General features: G+C 46.1%; 1 protein-coding gene across 1 annotated transcript in view; it reads left to right on the top strand.

The window, feature by feature from the left end:
* The first annotated feature begins 1,532 nt into the window (after positions 1-1,532).
* The window catches only part of IPMK (inositol polyphosphate multikinase), an 83,417-nt gene continuing 71,038 nt past the window's right edge, over positions 1,533-13,911 (top strand). The window contains exon 1 of the mRNA XM_063961741.1: positions 1,533-2,039. Coding sequence (XP_063817811.1) covers positions 1,850-2,039 — 190 coding nt within the window. The 5' untranslated portion in view covers positions 1,533-1,849. The remainder of the gene's footprint in view (positions 2,040-13,911) is intronic.

Here is a 13,911-nt window from a genome sequence, read left to right as displayed (position 1 = left end):
CTCCTTACACATTCCAAACACTACTGCACAACCAACCCACTCACATGCACACAGCACTCACACTGCCGCTAACACTGTGACCTCTGCCTCTGCTTGGAAACAGATGTGTCCTCATAAATCTTGCCTCAATGCTAACGTCGGGCACACCTTTTTTTTTTATGAAAATGCATCTTATTTTCATTGCTATGTGGCTAGGATGAACACGCAGCTTCTGCTGATTAAAATGATATGCAGCATGCCTATATACTGTGTGAGACTGCAGCTGTATCTGCATATGAAATGCTACACACTGAATATAGGCATGCCACATATCATTTTAATCAGCAGAAGCTGCTGATGCCCCTAGGCATATCAAATGCCCTATGCAATTGCCTAATTTGCCTATACCTATGGCCGGCTCTGTGTGTATGTATGTTTGTGTATGTATGTTTGGGTGTGTGTTTGTGTATATGTGTTTGTGTGTCACTCTGTGTGTATATGGTGCAATACAGCACGTCCCTGGGTGGAGACTGGCATGCACCCCTCCGTGCAGTGGAAACCAGGTGGCACTTAGTAGTCTTTGTGAGTAAATCAATGTATTAAAGTACAAAAGGCATAGTGTACCGATGTTTTAGTGGGCGTTTTTTTCAAGGTGCTTTACTGTAGGCTTGAAGGAAAAAAAACCCGCTTTATGTGGCGTTGAAACGTCGGTACACTATGCCTTTTGTACTGTAATACATTGATTTACTCACAGAGACCGCTGAGTGCCGCCTGGTTTCTACTGCATGGGAAGGGGGGATGCCACCTATTACATATAAGGAGGGCACCTCGGTATTAAGCAACATCTACAGTGAGTGCCTACTTTTTGTCATTATATATATATATATATATATATATATATACACACACTCATATATATATATATATATATACACACACACACACACACACACACACACACACACACACACACACACACGTACGTGCACACATACATGCATACTGTACATATATACACACACCCCCACACCCCCACATGGAAACCCCCCTCACTAAATCCTGCGTTTGCCCCTGCCCTTGCATGGCAACATACTGTAGTTTGTTCCAGAAACAAAGTTACTTTTTTTTTTCATTTACCCACAAACATGAATCAGTCCCAATGTGTGATACATCTATTAACAGTGCCCTGCTACTAATATACCGATTGTAAAGAAATATACTGGCACTGTACATGTGAATGAATATATAAGTACTAGGTCTGACAATATTTATAATCCTGCAAATCCATGTTATTCATTAACTGTTACCATTAGTGCTATTTCCTGACCCTGCCTTTTGTTATCTGTGCACCAGACACATATAACCATTGCACGTCAGTCCTGGTGTATCATGTAAACTGTAGATAAGAGACAGCCCTACCCCTATGGTCACACAGAGCACACAGCCGGGCAGCTGTCACCACATGAGTTAACAATACTCAGAGCCGAGCCCAAGGTCCTTATTTACATAACAGACACACCCCCATGATGTGTCCCCGCCAGACCACGCCCACGCAGCAGCCGCCAGCACCCTGACTGTACCAGAAGCTACGTGAGAGCTGCAGTGACGTCACGCAGTGGGCGGCGCCGCAGCTGGCAGAGAGAGGTAACGCGGTGACGCAGGAGCTAGAGAACCGTCCGTGTGTCCGCTGTCGCAGCTCTGTTGCAATCTCAGCCGCTGCCGTTCGCCTGAGCTGGCGATAGGCGCGGCGTGTCGCCAGTCGCGACATGCTGGTTGCCGGAACGCCGGAGGGGAGGAAGGCGGAGAGCGCCCGGTGAGGGCAGAGACCCATTCCCACCTCGTGCAGGGGCTCCCTCATCTCTGCTGCAGGATGGAGACCCAGCACCGCCACCACGGGGCCGCCGAGCCGCTTCCCCCGGGCAGCCAGGACCCTCACCGCCCCACCGGGGGGAGCGATCCGGAGCTGCTGCGGAAAGACCCCGGCCACAACAAGTTACTGAACGGCTGCGTCCCGCTCTCGCATCAGGTGGCCGGCCATATGTACGGCAAGGATAAAGTTGGTGAGTATTGCTGGGCTCTGCCCCCTCACCTACTGTCCCTTCGTTCACTCTATCGCGACTATCGCAGAGGCCCCTGACCCTAACCTTATGCGGTTTCTTGTCACATTGCTCACCTTCTCCTCAGTGATAGTAGCTATCTGCGAGTCATATCATTTATACATGTAATCTTTGTGCAGCTCTATGGACAGTGTACAACACATGTGTGTGTAATAAAAAAAAAAAAAAAAAAAAAAAAAATATATATATATATATATATATATATATATATATATATATATATATATATATATATATATATATACATATATTTTGCGTGTGATGATAACTTTGTACGTCACAAGACTGAACCTGTATAGGTGAGAATTGCAGCAAAATCTGAGGGTTTTGCGTCTCATCCATTCTGCTTGGAGAGCCATGGTTTGGTTGGGTACCAGGCTATAGAGTAAGAACTCCTGTGCTGGATAACTTGTATAAATACTGTTACTGGTGATACAAGTATTGGGTGACTGCCAGACCTTTAATGGGAAATCTGAGGCTTTTCTAAACTATGGTAAATGGCCAATGGCATTGTTTGTGTGTAGTGCAAGAGCTGCTGTGTTATGCTACTCTGTACATTATATGAGTAAAGCAGCGAGTATGATGAATGTTGACCTGTTGGGTGGGTAGAAGATAAGGTTTGGCCTGTACAAATACAGATTTGTAAGATTTTTTTTCTTCCATATCTATCTATCTGTAGGTGTGGTGCAGCATATTTTTTGAGCTTGTAAGGATCAAAGTTGATTTCACTCTATATAAATCAAATAGGTCCTCTTATCCACAATATTCTTGGAGGGTACCCTTTCCTTTGGACCCACTCACCAGATGTATTAAGCCTGGAGAAAGGATAAAGCAGTGATAAATGCAAGGTGATAATGCACCAGCCTGTCAGCTCCTAACTGTCATTTTTCTAATCCGTAATGATTGGCTGCTGCGTTATTACATTGCGCTTATTGCTGCTTTATCACTTCTTTATCCCTTCTCCAGGTTAATACATCTGCCCCCAAGTGCTGTATTAATCAGGAGCTGGAAATCCCTTCTGGCACTGTGTGCCTCTATCCATAGTGGGGGAGTAATCCGGCATTATCTGCTCTAAAGTTGTACCCCATGGATAAGCATAATTTACCTGCTTCAGATCATCATTAAACTTGTTCAGTTCATTAAAAAGTGTAACAAAGCGTGCTGTCTTCACTCACCATGCTTTGGTTACGGTGGCTCACGCCACTTTGCTGGCCACAGGTTACTATTCCCACAGATGTCCATGTGGATAGTGAAACTGTCCCATGTGCTGAACTTGAGCCTCCTAAAGCTTTCTGTTAGATCCGGTGTGTTGGGTCTCGCTTGCTGTGGTAATAACTGAACAGCAAAGAAGGTGATTAGCAAATGTCTTTGCTTTGTTTGAGTGCTGGAATGCTGCCATATATTTAGTAGAGGTATTTGTGGTTACAGAAAATGGAAGTTATTTTGTAAACTGATTTATTTATTATATATTAGTGTATAGCGTTTTTAGTAATACTGCCTTTTTATTTTGTTTTGTTGACAACCTTTCAAAAGAAGTTACTGGATGCAAACAGTGTCGTTTGCTGTTGTGTCTAAACTGTAATTTTGTTTATCTTACTGTCTAACCTTTGCACTGTGTACGAGTTTCTCTGAGGCTCCATGGATCTCAGCAGTGCTGACAAATCACGACTTGGCTTTAACTGGGTTGCGTGGGGTAAGCCACAGTAGCATGTACACAACAATGACACTTTCTCTATCGTCCTAAGTGGATGCTGGGGTTCCTGAAAGGACCATGGGGAATAGCGGCTCCGCAGGAGACAGGGCACAAAAAAGTAAAGCTTTTACCAGATCAGGTGGTGTGCACTGGCTCCTCCCCCTATGACCCTCCTCCAGACTCCAGTTAGATTTTGTGCCCGAACGAGAAGGGTGCAATCTAGGTGGCTCTCCTAAAGAGCTGCTTAGAGAAAGTTTAGCTTAGGTTTTTTACTTTACAGTGAGTCCTGCTGGCAACAGGATCACTGCAACGAGGGACTTAGGGGAGAAGTAGTGAACTCACCTGCGTGCAGAGTGGATTTGCTGCTTGGCTACTGGACACTAGCTCCAGAGGGACGATCACAGGTACAGCCTGGATGGTCACCGGAGCCGCGCCGCCGGCCCCCTTGCAGACGCTGAAGAGAGAAGAGGTCCAAAATCGGCGGCTGAAGACTCCTGAGTCTTCATAAAGGTAGCGCACAGCACTGCAGCTGTGCGCCATTTTCCTCTCAGCACACTTCACACAACAGTCACTGAGGGTGCAGAGCGCTGGGGGGGGCGCTCTGAGAGGCAAATAAAAACCTTATTAGAGGCAAAAAATACCTCACATATAGCCCACAGAGGCTATATGGAGATATTTAACCCCTGCCTAACTTCAAAAATAGCGGGAGACGAGCCCGCCGAAAAAGGGGCGGGGCCTATCTCCTCAGCACACAGCGCCATTTTCTCTCACAGAAAAGCTGGAGAGAAGGCTCCCAGGCTCTCCCCTGCACTGCACTACAGAAACAGGGTTAAAACAGAGAGGGGGGGCACTGATTTTGGCGATATTGTATATATATAAAAGATGCTATAAGGGAGAAACACTTATATAAGGTTGTCCCTATATAATTATAGCGTTTTTGGTGTGTGCTGGCAGACTCTCCCTCTGTCTCCCCAAAGGGCTAGTGGGTCCTGTCCTCTGTCAGAGCATTCCCGGTGTGTGTGCTGTGTGTCGGTACGTGTGTGTCGACATGTATGAGGACGATGTTGGTGAGGAGGCGGAGAAATTGCCTGTAATGGTGATGTCACTCTCTAGGGAGTCGACACCGGAATGGATGGCTTATTTAGAGAATTACGTGAGAATGTCAACACGCTGCAAGGTCGGTTGACGACATGAGACGGCCGACAATCTATTAGGACCGGTCCAGGCGTCTCAGAAACACCGTCAGGGGTTTTAAAAACGCCCATTTACCTCAGTCGGTCGACACAGACACAGACACGGACACTGAATACAGTGTCGACGGTGAATAAACAAACGTATTTCTCATTAGGGCCACACGTTAAGGGCAATGAAGGAGGTGTTACGTGTTTCTGATACTACAAGTACCACAAGAAAGGGTATTATGTGGGAGTGAAAAGACTACCTGTAGTTTTTCCTGAATCAGATAAAATAAAATGAAGTGTGTGATGATGCGTAGGGTTACCCCGATAGCAAATATTGGCGTTATACCCTTTCCCGCCAGAAATTAGGGTACGTTGGGAAACACCCCTTAGGGTGATAAGGCGCTCACACGCTTATCAAGTGGCGTTACCGTCTCCAGATACGGCCGCCCTCAAGGAGCCAGCTGATAGGAAGCTGAAAAAAAAAAAAAAATATCCTAAAAAGTATATACACACATAAGGTGGTTATACTGCGACCAGCGATCGCCATCAGCCTGGAGATGCAGTGCTGGGTTGGCTTGGTCGGATTCCCTGACTGAAAATATTTTATTCATGTAGAGCATTTAATAGGATGCATTCTATATATATGTATGTGAGATGCACAGAGGGATATTTGCTCTCTGGCATCAAGATAAGTGCGTTGTCCATATCTCCCAGAAGATGTCAGGGACACGACAGTGGTCAGGTGATACAGATCCCATACGGCAGATGGAAGTATTACTGTATAAAGGGAAGGAGTTATTTGGGGGTCGGTCCATCGGACCTGGGGACCACAGCAACAGCTGGGAAATCCAACCTTTTTTACCCCAAGTTACATCTCAGCTAAAAAAGACACCGTCTTTTCAGCCTCAATCTTTCCTTTCCCATGAGGGCATGCAGGCAAAAGGCCAGTCATATCTGCCCAGACATAGAGGTAAGGGAAGTAGACTGCAGCAGGCAGCCCTTTCCCAGGAAAAGAAGCCCTCCACCGCGTCTGCCAAGTCCTCAGCATGACGCTGGGGCCGTGCAAGCGGACTCAAGGTGGGGGGGTAGTCTCAAGAGTCTCAGGGCGCAGTGGGATCACTCGCAAGTTGACCCCTAGATCGTACGAGTATTATCCCAGGGGTAAAGATTGGAGAGTCGAGACATCTTCTCCTCGCAGGTTCCTGAAGTCTGCTTTACCAACGGCTCCCTCCGACAGGGAGGCAGCATTGGAAACAATTCACAAGCTGTATATCCAGCAGGTGATAATCAAAGTACCCCTCCTACGACAAGGAAAAGGGTATTATTTTTCCACACTATATTGTGGTACTGAAGCCAGACGGCTTGGTGACACATAGTCTAAATCTAAAATGTTTTGAACACTTACATAAAAGGTTCAAATCGAGATAAAGTCACTCAGAGCAGTGATAGCGAACCGGAAAAAAAGGGACTATATGGTGTCCCTGGACATCAAGGATTACCTCCATGTCCAAATTTTGTCCTTCTCATCAAGGGTACCTCTGGTTCGTGGTACAGAACTGTCAATATCAGTTTCAGACGATGCCGTTTGAATTATCCACGGCACCCCGGGCCTTTTTACCAAGGTAATGGCCGAAAAGATGTTTCTTCAAAGAAAAAAGGCATCTAAATTATCCCTTACTTGCACGACCTAAAAAGGGCAAGTTCCAGAGAACAGTTGGAGGTCGGAAGAGCACTATCTAAAGTAGTTCTTCGACGGCACGACTGGATTCTAAATATTCCAAGAATCGCAGCTGTTTTCCGACGATACGTCTGCTGTTCCTAGGGATGATTCTGGACACGGTTCAGAAAAAGGTTTTTCTTCCCGAGGAAAAAGCCAAGGAGTTATCCGACCTGTCAGGAACCTCCTAAAACCAGGAAAGGTGTCTGTACATCAATGCACAAGAGTCCTGGGAAAAATGGTGGCTTTTTACGAAGCAATTCCATTCGGCAGATTCCATGCAAGAATTTTCCAAAGGGATCTGTTGGACAAATGGTCAGGGTCGCATCCTCAGATGCACCTGCGAATAACCCTGTCGCCAAGGACAAGGGTATATCTTCTGTGGTGGTTGCAAAAGGCTCATCTATTGGAGGGCCGCAGATTCGGCATACAGGATTTGATCCTGGTGACCACGGACGCCAGCCTGAGAGGTTGGGGAGCAGTCACACAAGGAAGAAACTTCCAGGGGGTATGGACGAACCTGGAAAAGTCTCTTCACATAAACATTCTGGTACTAAGAGCAATCTAAAATGCTCTAAGCCAGGCGGAACCACTCCTGCAAGGAAAACCGGTGTTGATTCAGTCGGACAACATCACGGCGGTCGCCCATGTAAACAGACAGGGCGGCACAAGAAGCAGGAGTGCAATGGCAGAAGCTGCCAAGATTCTTCGCTGGGCGGAGAATCACGTAATAGCACTGTCAGCAGTGTTCTTCCCGGGCGTGGACAACTGGGAAGCAGACTTCCTCAGCAGACACGATATTCACCTGGGAGAGGGGGGTCTTCATCCAGAAGTCTTCCACATGCTAATAAACTGTTGGGAAAGACCAATGGTAGACATGATGGCGTCTCGCCTCAACAAGAAACTGGACAAGTATTGCGCCAGGTCAAGAGATCCACAGGCAATAGCTGTGGACGCACTGGTAACACCTTGGGTGTACAAATCAGTATATGTGTTTCCTCCTCTGCCTCTCATACCAAAGGTATTGAAGATTATACGGTGAGGAGGAGTAAGAACAATACTAGTGGCTCCGGATTGGCCAAGAAGGACTTGGTACCCGGAACTTCAAGAGTTGGTCACGGACGACCCGTGCCCTCTACTTCTGAGAAGGGACCTGCTACAACAGGGTCCCTGTCTCTTTCAAGACTTACCGCGGCTGCGTTTGACGGCATGGCGGTTGAACGCCAGATCCTAAAAGGGAAAGGCATTCCAGAAGAAGTCATTCCTACCTTGATTAAGGCAAGGAAGGAAGTCACCGCGAAACATTATCACCGCATTTGGCGAAAATATGTCGCGTGGTGCGAGGATCGGAGTGTTCCGACGGAGGAATTTCAACTGGGTCGTTTCCTACATTTCCTACAATCAGGATTGTCTATGGGTCTCAAATTGAGATCTATTAAGGTTCAAATTTCGGCCCTGTCAATATTCTTCCAAAAAGAATTGGCCTCAGTTCCTGAGGTACAGACTTTTGTTAAAGGAGTACTGCATATACAGCCTCCTGTGGTGCCTCCGGTGGCACCGTGGGATCTAAATGTAGTTTTAGATTTCCTCAAATCCCATTGGTTTGAACCATTGAAAAAGGTGGATTTTAAATATCTCACATGGAAAGTGACTATGTTACTGGCCCTGGCTTCCGCCAGGAGAGTATCTGAATTGGCGGCTTTATCTTATAAAAGCCCTTATCTAATCTTCCATTCGGATAGGGCAGAACTGAGGACTCGTCCGCATTTTCTCCCTAAGGTGGTATCAGCGTTTCACCTGAACCAACCTATTGTGGTGCCTGCGGCCACTGGCGACTTGGAGGACTCCAAGTTGTTGGACGTTGTCAGAGCCTTAAAAATATACATTTCAAGGACGGCTGAAGTCAGAAAATCTGACTCGCTGTTGATACTATATGCACCCAACAAGTTGGGTGCCCCTGCTTCTAAGCAGACGATTGCTCGTTGGATTTGTAACACAATTCAACTTGCTCATTCTGTGGCAGGCCTGCCACAGCCTAAATCTGTTAAGGCCCATTCCACAAGGAAGGTGGGCTCATCTTGGGCGGCTGCCCGAGGGGTCTCGGCATTACAATTCTGCCGAGCAGCTACGTGGTCGGGGGAAAACACGTTTGTAAAATTCTACAAATTTGATACCCTGGCAAAAGAGGACTTGGAATTCTCTCATTCGGTGCTGCAGAGTCATCCGCACTCTCCCGCCCGTTTGGGAGCTTTGGTATAATCCCCATGGTCCTTTCAGGAACCCCAGCATCCACTTAGGACGATAGAGAAAATAAGAATTTACTTACCGATAATTCTATTTCTCGGAGTCCGTAGTGGATGCTGGGCGCCCATCCCAAGTGCGGATTATCTGCAATACTGTACATAGTTATTGTTAACAAATTCGGGTTATATTGTTAAGGAGCCATCTTTAAGAGGCTCTTTCTGTTATCATACTGTTAACTGGGTTTAGATCACAAGTTGTACGGTGTGATTGGTGTGGCTGGTATGAGTCTTACCCGGGATTCAAATTGCCTCCCTTATTGTGTACGCTCGTCCGGGCACAGTACCTAACTGGAGTCTGGAGGAGGGTCATAGGGGGAGGAGCCAGTGCACACCACCTGATCTGGTAAAAGCTTTACTTTTTTGTGCCCTGTCTCCTGCGGAGCCGCTATTCCCCATGGTCCTTTCAGGAACCCCAGCATCCACTACGGACTCCGAGAAATAGAATTATCGGTAAGTAAATTCTTATTTTACTGCAAACTGGTTTAAAATCTTGCCCAGTGAGTATCCTCAGATTGCCAGAATAAATACTTTTCTGCTTTCACAGCATATAGTCGAGTAGTGTATTCTAGTTTGAGCACGACATTGCGTTAAGAAACTGTGAACGTGTTATACAGTATATTGAGTAAGCTTCCTTCCATGTTATAGCTTTATTGACTAATTAATGCCATACCGTCTTTATTTTGCAACCAGCAGCGAAGTACAGACTGTGTGTATTCACTTAGCTGAAATCAGAATGCCAACACCGGTATCACGACAAAGCTGCTGTATTACTTAAAGCATTTTAACCGTGCAGACACAACTTTATGATGTAAAGCAGGATGTTTAACGTTACAGTACCTACGTTGTTAAAATTATTTAACATATATACATAGGGACAGATTCAGTTGTTGTGGGCGTCTAAAAATAGACACCCAAACAATTGTCACAATTCAATTGTGTTTGGGCGCCTATGCACGTTGCACATGTCGCACTCAAATAGACGGGGTTTAGCCGTCTAAAACCGCTAAACCCGTCTAAACTCCTTGTTTTGGGTGTCCAAACAAACTATCCGTTTGGACGCCCAAACTTCAGAGTTTCTACACGTTTTTTCCCCACACCTCAGGAAGCTGTGAGGAAAAAATGTGTCCAACGCTTCCGCTGGGCACCCAGAATGGCAGGACAATTGAATTACTGGGCACTCTCTCTAGAGGCGGCCGCACACAAAAAAAAAAATATAACCGACCCCAAAGAATTTGACTGCAACCAATTGGCCCATCTAGTGTTCCCTAAACACATGCACCTGTTTATTAAGGTATATATATTTTTTTCTTTTGTTGGGAGCTAATTAACCTACCAGTATATTTTTGGGTTGTTGGAGGAAACCCACGCAAGCACAGGGATAATATCAAAAATCCACACAGTTAGGGCTGTGGTTGGAATTGAACCTGTGACCTCTGTGAGGCAGTAATGCTAACCATTACACCATCTGTGCTGTGGGATTACAACCGCATCTGGATACTGGCACCGCCATTCTGGTATTGACATGGTGACTTCATATATGTATTCTGTACAGACTTGCAATATGATTTTTTTTAAATTCTCTAGTTATTTGGGCAGGTATATCAAACTAGGGATATTGTAGTGTGGTTGTCAAAAATGCTTTTGCCATTTGGGAAATGCCTTTTGACAACTAGGTACTGATGTAGAGTTAAATGCAAGTCGGTTTTGCAGACCTACCATGTCTATTTTCTCACTGAACTTGCTTTTCCGAGGTGGGCGAAAACAATTAGGGGCGATGCGGAGTCATACTTCAATCAGGTGAATCTCCACTTGTGGCTGCTGCGAGTAACTGATTGGTAAGGGGGGGGTGTTTCCTAGTAGGCTAAGTTTACTGAGGGTGTGGCAACGGAGTTGCGGGCTATTCGCAGTTTTGCGATTGTGTAATTATGTCTGTCTTCAGATACAATGCACCAAGGATACGCGCACCAGGCTTGCTGACTATGAACTTGGGGGGGGGGGGGGTGCTCTGGAAATGGGGCATGGAGACGCGATTGCACCATCGCAGCCACGTCCCCTGGTATACACTGCCCACATTGCAGGCATTGCAAAGTGGGGACGGGGCTACAATGAAGCGATTCTCCGCAAATTGTGTCAACAGCTTTCCCCAGACTGACCACTTTCTTGGGCACTGCGGGGGGTTGCGGCTAGCTCTGGGAGGCTTGCTTACTTTTACTGGGTGGCCAGGAGCGCCATCCAATTTTCCGGATGGGTAGGCAGGTATGAAATGCACACTGATGATTGCTATGAAACCAATTGCACGGATGTAGATGGTACAACAACAAATGTTCATATGTTTCAAACGCATTTATTACATGCTTGCTGTGCAGTAACATTGCCCTTCATCCCTGGTTGCTCAAAACCAGTTTAGCACCATCATAATTTAACACTGATCTACCTCACAAGAATTTCAGTATAAAAGGAGAGATGCTTAAAAAATCATGCCTATACATTTTATATAGCCATGTCAATGGGGATACAGTCATTAGGTCGACCACTATTGGTCGACATGTATTAGGTTGACAGGGTCACTAGGTTGACAGTTCAAAAGGTCGACATGAGTTTTTCACTTTTTTTGTAAAAATTGTTGAACTTTTTCATACTTTACGATCCACGTGGACTACAATTTGGAACGTTAACCTGTGCTGAGTGCAGCGGTAGCAGAGCGAGGGACCGTGCCTGAAGCATGGCGAGCGAACACGGTGCACTACTTGGGGTTCTCCGTCACTTTATGAAGAAAACGACACAGAAAAAAGTAAAAAACATCAACTCATGTCGACCTTTTGACCTGTCGATTTAGTGACCCTGTCGACCAATAGTGGTTGACCTAATGACTGTCGACCTAAGTTGTGTCGACCCAACGACCCATACCTATATCAATGTGTAAAAGTTGTCCTGTGGCTTAATTGAATCTGATTTCCTTGCAATTGTGGAGTGCAGGATTTAATGAGCCTTTTTTTTTTTCTGAGCACATATCGGTATACTCCTAAAATATACTGATTCAGTAAATCCTTAGTTACAGTACTTTAATAATTGCATACCATCCAACTGTAACATTTAGCCGGTACAGTGTCGTTTTTTTATATGGTCTGTACTGGGCAAAAGAGGCCTTGTACCAGGTTCAGTGTCTCCAGTAGTCCCACACCCCTTTTTACTCGTGGCCACACCCCCTTTCCTGGATTATTTTATTTTTTATTTTATCTTTGTATTTATTTAATTTTTGTATCAATTTCTGGCGCTGCAGTGTTGGAGCAACAAAAATTGGAGCAACAAAAAAAGTGATTGTAAACCGTCATAAAGGTTATTGGGGGTCATTCCGACTCGATCGCTTGCTGCAGCGATCCGGTCGGAACTGTGCATGTGCCGGCGCCGAAGGCCGTCGTTGCCTAGCGATCGCCTCTACCTAATTGACAGGCAGAGGCAGTCACTGAATGGGAGGGGGCTGGACGGCGGCATTAAGCCGCCGTTTAGGGGGCGCGGCTGGACCGTTGGGTGGGCGGGCCACGGCGGCTGCGTGACTTCACACGCAGCCGCTGCGACCCGGGCAACGAAGAGGTTCTCCCGGCCAGCCACAGGAGCTGCGCTGGCTGGGAATTACTCCTCAATTGCAAAAGCGCGATGCTTTTGCATTTCTGCGGGGGTGGGGGGCACTGACAAGGTGGGCGGACTAGCCCTGTGCTGGGTGTCAACCCCCCCCCCCCCCCCCCCCCGCATGTCTGAGTGCCTGATTGTTGCTGTGCACAGCTACGATAAACTCGGAGTGACCCTGTTATCATAGGTTTAGACTGTCATTTTCTCCTTGAATGCAAAGTGTTATGTAATCAGTTTGAACAACTTAATAGTGAACTGTCAAACTAATTGTGGTAAAGAAAAGGAGCAGCTTAATTTCTATTTGAGCACTGGGTTGTTTTTTTAAACATGTCCTGTCATGTATGAGACTTACAAAGTACGTAATGCACTCTCTATAGGTGTAAAATAAATAAATAATCTAAACCTGTTGAAGCTAATTGTCTCTAATGATCGCTTTAGCAGAGCAGGTCATGTTGGTGCAAATGTCTTTCCATAGTGTTAATTTGCAGTCTGACTACTGTCTTCAGAGTACATGCTTTACTATGGGGTATATTCAATTGAGGTCGGATCCATTCTGACATGCATTTGTCGGAATGGATCCGACAAGGGCTATTCAACGCCCATCTCAATTTGACTTTAAAAAAGTCAAATTGAGATGAGGGACCGGAGAAGGGGGAGACCAGCGGGGAGATGGGGGACAGCAGTGCTACAGCAGAGGCTCCAGCAAGTGTAGCTGGAGGATGTGTCACAGCCACTGCTCACGGTAGCGTCCATCCGGCTCCAGCAAGCGAAGTCTCGCTTGCTGGAGCCAGGTAGACGCTGCTATGACACATCCTCCGGCTACGCTGCTGTAGCGCTGCTCTCCTCGTCTCCCCTGTCTCTGCTCCTGCATCTCAATGTCGGTTTTGGCCCCGTTTTCGACAGAAGCACGCGAATCGGCAGCTATTCCGCTGATCCACGTGCTTTTCAACAAGTCGAATAATTTGGGGTTAGATTGAATAGGTCGGAACCCCTTCCGACCTAAAAAAGTCGAAAACTCCCGTCTTTTCGACAGACGGCAGCTTTCGACTTCTATTAGGAAAAAAATAAAATAGATATATTTTATTTATTTTAACACTAGATAATCCTGTGATACTTTAACCTGTATGTTGCTGTGCATACATTAACCCACAAAAAACTCACCATCTTAAAAAAACTGGAGGGATGTTCTGCAGCAATGAGAGAGTTTTGCCTGGGCCATGAAGCACTCACGTGTACTACTAACTGGAAGGTATTATGGACTCATGAATGAAAATGTATAAATGGTTCATCATGC

This window comes from Pseudophryne corroboree, chromosome 3, assembly GCF_028390025.1.
Source record: "Pseudophryne corroboree isolate aPseCor3 chromosome 3, aPseCor3.hap2, whole genome shotgun sequence".
Lineage (NCBI taxonomy): Eukaryota > Metazoa > Chordata > Amphibia > Anura > Myobatrachidae > Pseudophryne > Pseudophryne corroboree.
Note: the sequence above shows the minus strand (reverse complement) of the source record. Positions and strands in the feature narration are given on the sequence as shown.